The 9,184-nt window shown below is 39.3% G+C and overlaps 1 protein-coding gene across 1 annotated transcript; it reads left to right on the top strand.

Moving 5' to 3' along the window:
- The first annotated feature begins 784 nt into the window (after positions 1–784).
- On the top strand, positions 785–8,062 carry LOC117439661 (amine sulfotransferase-like). The gene is made up of 6 exons (XM_034075644.1): positions 785–938; positions 6,366–6,574; positions 7,115–7,241; positions 7,342–7,436; positions 7,684–7,858; positions 7,944–8,062. Exons 1-6 carry the CDS (start codon positions 785–787, stop codon positions 8,060–8,062), a joined length of 879 nt encoding a protein of 292 aa, XP_033931535.1.
- The last annotated feature ends 1,122 nt before the right edge of the window (positions 8,063–9,184 follow it).

Raw genomic sequence — 9,184 nt, 5'->3', positions numbered from 1 at the left:
ACCCCGTAATGCTGAGTTCAACCCTGTTATTTAATAGGTTTGTATTAATATGTTAGTGATATGAACTTAATATGAACTTTGAAGTGTTTGAAGATAATCAGACAAAATATGAAACCTAAACAAAATTCTAAGTTGAATGCATATTTTTGATAACATTTGAAGGCCGATGTTGGATAAAGTTCTAATGATCCCCTTTTGCAGCCAAATGGTCTACTAATGGTCTAGAAAAAATCTACTTAACATAGGTGATCCTAAACAAGGGACTTCTGATGATTAAGGTTCAACAAGAATGAACTTGAATATCTTTCTGAATCATATTCTTTTTGTAAGAAGGAAACTCCTAGTAATTATTGGGAGTGTATGCCTGAGGTGGGAAAATGTGTTTTCTCAAAGGTTTAAGTAGTCCTCTTTCAGATGTTATGATGAAAAATGCAATATTTTAAGGTATTTTCTTAAAAAATGCGAAGACCCAAAAGGCACCCGATTCAGAGAATCACCCAGCTATACATAAATAAATGGCATTTTTTGGACATAGTTCGAATGGTGATTAATCATGATTAATTAATTTTTAAGCTGTGATTAATCTGATTAAAAATTGTAATTGTTTGACAGCCCTAGTTTATACCTGTCGGCAGTTAAGGTGTGTCTGAATATGAAGTTGAGATATGTATGGTCATTCTGCGAGACGCCCCATAAGAGGACTGACTACTTTGCTCTGATTATATCAATTCATACTACAACCTTTTTGAAAGACCTTTAGTGCATCTATCATATCACCTGCGTTATGGATTCTCTGGACTTAGTCAGCCCTTACCTGTTCAGTTACAAAGGACGCTGCTTTCCGGTGCAGGAGCTGATGAAGCCAAAAGACCTTGATGCTCTGCAGCATGTGGATGTCCGGCCTAGTGATATCTATATGATCACTTACCCAAAATCAGGTCAGTGACTACCTCTAAGTAAAGGTACATAAATCAAAATGTATTTTTATTAGGAAAAAGTACACTTTTTCAGGAATTCATAGATCAAGGCAGACTGGTGCACACACTCTCCTCTCCTGTTTTGCCGATCAGGTGCTTAAACAAATATAGCTCTACACCCAGGGGCGGACTGGGACTACAAATCAGCCCGGGACTCTCGACTCGACCGCAAGTAAATACCGCTAGTAAATTGTCGGGGGGGGGGGGGGGGGGGGGGGGGGGGGGGGTGCTAGTGACTTACCGCAGAGGTAGACATTAAGGGTAAAATGCCACTGGCCCTCTGTTCATATTTGGTTTATTAAAATAATGATATTGTGGTCATTGTTAAAAAATGTCTGCTATTTTTATGAGTATTATTATTTGTATAATGCGCTTTCTGCCTTCCTGTCATTAGGAGTTAGACATGTAATGGCTATGTAATTGATTTGATTAGAACCTTCATTATCCTAAACTGGTGGGACATTTCGCCAATACCTTTATATTGTCTACTCTTCACTTACTTGTCAGCATAGGTCGGCATTGATGTACAGAGCCGACAGAAGACCTTGTTTATATTGGTATCATATTGAGAGGTGACGCGTCCTAAAACCAGGAAGTAGCTGCTGGTTCCCTCGACAAAAAGCAATGGGATTTCTCCACAGGGTTTTGGAAAATAGCTGGAAATAAGGTCTGTGGAAAACAAACCTGTTTGATAAATGCACGTTTTGTTCAGCCGGATAATCTCCAGATGTCTACCCTACTTTTATAATTTCCGAATCATAAATCTAATTGATAGATTATAAAAGGGTTTTAGGACGCGTGACCGCACCACTAGAAGCCAACTCCATCGATCAAGCTGAAACTTTCTCTCCCTCTTCTTCTCATGCTCCCTGTCACTCTCCTTTAACTCCTCCGGTGACTTTCTTTTATTTGAAGATTGTTTTTTGCCCGGCGCTTGGACGGTTACCGCTGGTATTAAAAACATTTTGGCGAATGGTTAGGTGGTGCGATAGTCTTTAGTGAAGGAGCACGCTCACAGGAGCCTGCTCGCGCTGCGCTCCGCAGCAAACAGCAGTTTGCTTTTCACCCAACAACGACAACCGACTCACGGAACGCTATGTTGTAGCGTTGCTAAACGAAACAATTTAACTAAATTGCTAGTCAAAATACCAATACCACAGGACAATTTTTTTAAGGCAATATTTTTAGTGGCCCGAGCGCGGGCAAGTGGAAAGTACGTTATGCTGGCCTGGGGTGTCTTAATAGTGCTTCAGGGCCAGCGGGCCATTTAATGTCGAGCCCTGCCGGTTACCGGCCGGCCCACATCGTCCGACCGGCCCACTTCAATACCGGCCCATCGGGATTCGTCCCGAACGTCCCGATGGCCAGTCCGCCCCTGTCTACACCCCTGGCCGAAATGTCCTTAAAATGAAGTCCGAGTTCGACATTTTAATTCATGTCCTGCCAACACTGGCAGGACAGAAGGCGACACGCCCTTTCTAAGCCGTGTCCCTCACTCACTCCTCACATCCCAAGCTGCATCCCCAACAAGTGTATTATGTTGTTAAATCGTTTCAGATGCTATGTTTCAGTTGTGCTCTTGATAAGCCATTAAAACAGTAAAAACACGTTCAGTTTCCTTTTGCTTTTTGCGTCTCCTGTTCACCAAAACATACCCATTTTAGATGGAAAAAGAAAGTAATCCAAAAGTAATCTAAAAGTAATCTGATCACGTTTTTAAAGACACGTAACTGTAACTGTATTCGGATTACTTTCAGAGCCATGTAATCAGTAATCAGTAACTGATTACATTTACAAAGTAACCCTCCCAACCCTGGTTGTCTGTGGCTGATGACGGTGTGCACCTGGTGTCCTGTGTTGTCTCCTCCCCCCTCACCTGTGTCTGGTTGTGCTGATTGGAGTGTGTGTATTTAGGCTTGGTTTCTCTGTCTGTTGAGGGGGCTGGGTGTGTGTGTGAGATCCTTGTGGCTGCAGGATGTGGACAAAGGGAACAGCAGGATTGATTGAGGCTGTGAACTTTGTGCCCATGTTTTTAATAAATGCCCACGTTGGGTTATATTTTTGGACGTTCTGCATCTGCCTCCTTGCTTGGTCTGGGCCGCTCAACAGTCAGCTTCACAGTGGGTGTGCATAACTTAGAAGTTGGAGCTCATTTTACGAAGCGTATTCTTTCCACAACCGGTAATAGGCAAAATAAAAAATAGGTTTTCTCTAATCCAGTAATTATATATAATCCAGAAATCATATAAGATTCTTAAATGTGCCATAACGAGTATTTTTACTTTTAGTACTGTAACTATATGCTGATGCCAATACTTTTGTACAAAGGAGATTTGTCACATTTTTCATGGGCATACCCCACATACTCAGCTCTGCTGCTCATCCCACAAATGCTTGTTCCTCACAAGCTGGAAAGGTAAGAAAACAGGGTTTCCAACGGTATAAGATTTATTGCCAAAAAGCATTGTTACAACATAGAAATCATCCTTACTTTTTGTGTTAAATTTATAAGACTAGTCACACTTTAAAGTGGACCTATCATACTATATTTGAGAAATATATTGTAGGGCCATACCTATATAAAACATGTCTGTGAAGTTTTTTTTTCAAAATACCAAACGGATCATCCATTGTAGCCATGCCCCTTACTGCTCAAACCCCTCTTTTGAAGCCCTGGCTGCAGTCGGATAGTTTAAAAATCAGCTCCTAAGTTCTAACCCTATCGTCTATTCCTTGACCTCTGAGTGAAACGTCACGGGGTTAAGGGATAGTGGATAGGAGAATTCAAAAGGACTTAGGAGAAGAGACTGCGGTACTTTAGAGAATCTGAATGCACTTTCACTCTCCGACGTGTTTATGATGCGCCAGCGGACGTCATTGTGTGCGTCTGCTGCTGTGGGGAAACTATGGAAACCACAGTTTTCTATACAGCGGACGACAACATGGATGTTTAATAAGAACGAGGGACTGCTGTAAACTCATCTAGAGACTCTGCTCCGTGCTCTGATGCTGCTGCTTTGCTTTATGAACGTGGACAACAGAGAAACAGATTCTTCATGACCAAAGTTGGAATTGAAGTAAAAAAGGAAAGTGAAACTTATGCTCGTCACCCTCTCCCTCCGGTCCACATTAATACAAATTATCCCAATACGTATGATTGTATGAACTAAAGATCTAAAATAAATACAGATGTATTTATTATAAACGTTAGTCCTTAACATCTATCACTGTGTATATCACCATTCAAACATCTTTTAAAAGTTGAACAAACCCCACACAGCTCAGTAAAGACTGAAATGTTGACTTTATTTGATAACTTCAGTGAAAACTAACGTTCATATTTCTCTTTTTGATTCTAATACTGATGAACGTTCAAAACAAAGCACTTTGGCAACTTACCACCTATGTTTTAAAATGCTTAATAAGCACCGTAACTTTCATGATATAATTTCTCGGTCATAATCGGTTGTTTCCGTGAACGGCTGACTGTTGAGTGACGGCAAATGCTGCGGCTGCAAGGCATTGTGGGGCAGCATTTTCGCTTCTCCTGTCGGTTAGGGAGGTCCAGTGGTTCCTAAGCTAAAGGAGGTTATAAAGGAAGTTTGAAACCTCCTTTCCTATCATTCTCATCATTCTAGAGAATTCGAACGGCACTTATCATGGCTGCCACTGAGGGACTTCCGGGTCATTTCACTCCTTTAGGAAGGTTCCTAAGCTAAATGGACTATTCGACTTCAGTCCCTGTTAGATAAACGCGGATCTTGGGTCCTTGAAAAAAAGAAAGAAGAGGAGGCGGAGCTAATGCCTGATCAGAATTCTACCGGAGATAAAGTTAAATTCAGTTGTGATAAAACGCCATCCTGTTTAAACCACGTCAAGGATTATTTCTGAAACAGTATGGAGCTCACATGCTTTTTCTCTTGCGGGTTTATCATAAGGTGAGTTATTATTTTTTTTGTTATTTCCTGCTTTTTAAACACATGTGCTCTCCAGTACAGGTTAGCTCTGAGTGTTAGCGAGGCTTGCTAATGTAAACAAAGACGAGATTACGTCCAAAACACGTCAGGCATTGTTTCTGAGAGCAACTTTCTGTGTGTCCGCCGACGTCACAGCGGATGGACACGTCAGATCGGATGGAAATCTGTATCCGCTCGTTGTACACCCGTTTTTAAAAGATTTGGGTACGGAGGAAAAGAGAGGGGGTTTTATTTTCTGACGCTGCGTGAGTTCCCCCGACGCACCGGGGACACATATTTATGTATAAAAGACATCAAAAAGTGCATTTTTCATGATAGGTCCCCTTTAAGTAAATCCCTAAACTACCCTGTAGAATGCAAAGTAATTCAATTAGCTGTACCTTTACCAGGTGTGATAAACCAATAAACACAGGGAAGGGTGAAACATAAGGAAGAAGCCATGTTGGAATGAAGTGTCTAGCACTCCTTTCTTTTTTCGTATAGTTTTCAATGGCAGAACCTTTATTGTCTATTACAATATATTTTATTTTCCAGGACATTTCTTTGGCAGAACTTTGTAATTTGCTATTATTTACAGGAAAATGGATACAGTGTTCATTATACTTCCCGTTAATTAATTGTAATTAATTACCTGGAGAGTGTTTGCATTATTGCACAGCAGGTGAGCTGAACATGTGAAACTTGTTTAACCTGTTAAGCCCCAAGTCTGTTTTTCAGGCTCGAAAATGACATTCCCAGAACAAATGACTATTATCTTCACTTCTAAAAGGGGTAAATTAATGATCTTTTTTCTCAAAGCAATGATAAACCTGTGAGTTGGATGTAGAAAAGTCAGAATCAATATAGAATTTTTTTATTTTAAAGTAAATTCAGATTGAAAATAGTAAAAATGTAAATTATAGTGTCCGTCCAAAAAAACAACATTACTTATAGTGAAAACCACCCTTGAATGATGGGATAGTAGACTAAACGCTTTAGGAATACAAACTATAACATATAATAAGTACCCTGTATCAAGATTGATGCAAAACAAGTGACATTTGACCTTTTTAGAGAGGTTTTGATCTCTCAGTGATGTTACTTATACCTCTGGAATCTGTGGAATCTCAGTTTGCTAGCTGATAACTTGTTTGTGCAGAAGTAATACGTGTATTTCTACCGTGAGTTCTGTGTTTCGCTCAGGGCTAATTCAGAGGCTTTGTTATTACCCTTGTGTTTCGTTTAGCTAAAAATTGTTAATATTGTCTGAAAGCTGAGTTTCTTCCCGTTAAGTGGGTATGACACATTCATAGTTTGTTAGATGTTAAGAAGCCCTCAGACGCTGTTTCTTGCAAGATGTTGCGTTTTGCCCCCGCCCGCGTTAAAATCTATATTTTAACATATAGATGCATTCACTTTTTTCTGTGCTAAGGCTCAGCATGGATGCAGCAGATACTTGTCAAGATCGTGGATGCTGCACATCCCGACATGGAGGAAGAGGCCAACAATAGGGCGCGCGTCCCCTTTCTGGAGGCCAACACGTTAGATGACTTTCGTCGAGAGAGGCCAGATCCCCGTCTTTATGCCACACACCTTCCCCCTGACATGTTGCCTACTGGATTGAAGGGCAAAGGAGTCAAGGTAATGAAGGGATGGTATTACAATACTGTCTCTGCTGCTGTCACTCCAGCCTGGAAATGAACTTAAACTTGCATTATATAAAACACATTTTATAATATATATTGTTGCAACACAAGGCATCTGTCAACCAAGCAAAAATACATCTATTTCAGTCGATCTTCAGATATCGGTTCCAGAAATGTATCCAAATTAGAAGATATTCAAGTTTGACACTGCCTCATTTGCATCTTTAAACATTCAGTGTTTTACTAAAAGTAATTGTCTTAATGTAATCAACCAGGTAAGTGTTATGGTGATATCTTGTTAAAATATTAACCGTTTTCACCTGTCGTGTCTCAATATATTTTTAGCATAATAGTAAAGCGAGAGAGAAAAAGAGATCTATGATCTCAATGGGACCAATCTGGATAAATAAAGGTATGAAAGCGGCTGTTGTATAGTCATGAGAAGAAACTAAAAACTGAGATCCGAACCTCAACAGGCCTATGGTGCGGAATTACAGATGCTACGTCTTTATTAACTTCACATGCTGTTTTTTAGGTTGTGTATGTGATGAGGAACCCCAAAGATGTCCTGGTGTCTCTCTATCACTTTTCTCACAGTTGGAAGATGTTGGAAACACCAAAGAGCTTTGAGGCGTTCTTTCAGGACTTCATGGATGGCAAAGGTAGGTTAATTTGTATAGTATATTTAATATTGTTTGAATACAACATTTGAGAAAAAGACAATGTGTGTCTAAATCTTTCCTGTTTTTCATTGTGTAACAGCCTATATGGGACTGTGGTTTGATCATGTGAGAGAATATCAGAATGAAAAAGACAAGATGGACGTACATTATGTCAAGTATGAAGACATGTTGAAGGTTGGAAATCATGTTTTTATATATATATTTTTTGTTTTAGTTCTTCCACGATGACAAGGTTGTTGATTATAGAAAATTATTTTCAATGTTTAACTAGCAACAAACGTGTAGCGTCCTCTCATTCTACTTCCCTACCAGTATACAAGCAGATATATATATATATATATGATGTTATGTTAACTATAATTCTCTAGAATATAGTAGTAAAAATAAATAACATGCTTTCCTTTACATGTGGAATTGACAGGACCTCAGAGGGGAAGTTGTGAAGGTTTGTGATTTTCTGGGAAAAGATTTGACTGATGAAGCCATCGATCATGTTGTGGAGATGTCCACGTTCAAAAACATGAAGACAAACCCCAAAGCGAACTACAAGGACTTGGTTGAAAAACAACGCTACAGCAGCCCAACCATGCGCAAAGGTTTGTTTCCAGCTTGTTTGGTAGAATTACATATCGCTTTATGCTTGATGTTTCATTAAAGTCTTTGTGTGTTTGTTTGTGACAGGTGTGGCAGGCGACTGGAAGAACTTCTTCACAGTGGCTCAGAATGAGTATTTTGACCGAGTGTTCGAAGAGAAGATGAGCGACCTTCCTCTGAGCTTCACCTGGGAGATCAACCAGTAGCTCCATTATCATTCAAAAATGGCTCTTACATGGGGGTTTAAAAGAAAAAAGGTCCAGTGTTATTCTATATTCTGTTGCCAACAATATGTTTATCTTTTCCGCAGTTACGTAATCATCAAACAGTTATGAAACATTTCACCCTAAACTACAAATATAAAATACATTTGGATTATATATTTACATATTTGATTCTACATCCCTGGATTCACACATGGGTAAAAACATTTCCTAGATTACGTAGAGATTATTATTATTTCAGAGATGAGGAAACATTTTAGGGTACAATAATATTGTTTACAAAGTCAATCAACCATGGATTGGAGCAATTTTATTCTATCAATAAATAAAAATGAGAAGATACATGTACAAAACGTCAGGATTCAGCTAGGTCAATTACACAGGGATATTTTACATTTAGTTGGCAATCAAAACATAATTACAAATATTACATACGTGTAGCACCATTGAGTAATATGTGTGTTGTTAGTAATAGAAAGGCTAATTTACATAAACTGTTGGCATTAAAGTTCCCCTATTATACTGTTTTTCATCAATATATTACAGCTCTCAGATATATACAAAACATGTCTCTGAAGTGTTTGGCTCCAAACACCAAACAGATCATTGCAGCATTACCCATAATCCCCTCTGTTTCAGCCCTGTTTCAAAAGTGCTGATTCTCTGTCTGTTACTTTAGATGAAAATAAGGAGCCCCTCCCCACGCCCCTCTGAGGGAGATTTGGTTACAAAGAACACAATGGTGCTCTAGGACAGTGGTTCTCAAATGGGGGTACGTGGACCCCTAGGGGTACGCTGGAGTACTGCAGGGGGTAGGTGAGATTTACTTTTCTGTTAATGAAAAAAAAAGACACATATTTCAAAACGCGAAGTCGAATAACTGCAGTGGCCTTCCTGTCACTGAGAATAACAAAGATCCTCAGTGAAGCACAAGTCCATGTTTCTCACTACATTAAGTACAACTTATTAAAAAGATCAGTTCAATGCAACTAATGTCGTCTCAGTGTTATTGCGTGATGTTAAAATTGGTTTGCCATGAATTTAGTGATGGATTGTAAACATTTGAAATGTAGCATTTAAGTGTTTCTCAGTTACAAGGTTGTT

Source organism: Pseudochaenichthys georgianus, chromosome 24, assembly GCF_902827115.2.
Source record: "Pseudochaenichthys georgianus chromosome 24, fPseGeo1.2, whole genome shotgun sequence".
In the NCBI taxonomy this organism is placed as follows: Eukaryota; Metazoa; Chordata; class Actinopteri; order Perciformes; family Channichthyidae; genus Pseudochaenichthys; species Pseudochaenichthys georgianus.
The sequence above is the reverse complement of the archived record's forward strand: the minus strand, read 5'-3'. Positions and strand labels throughout refer to the sequence as shown.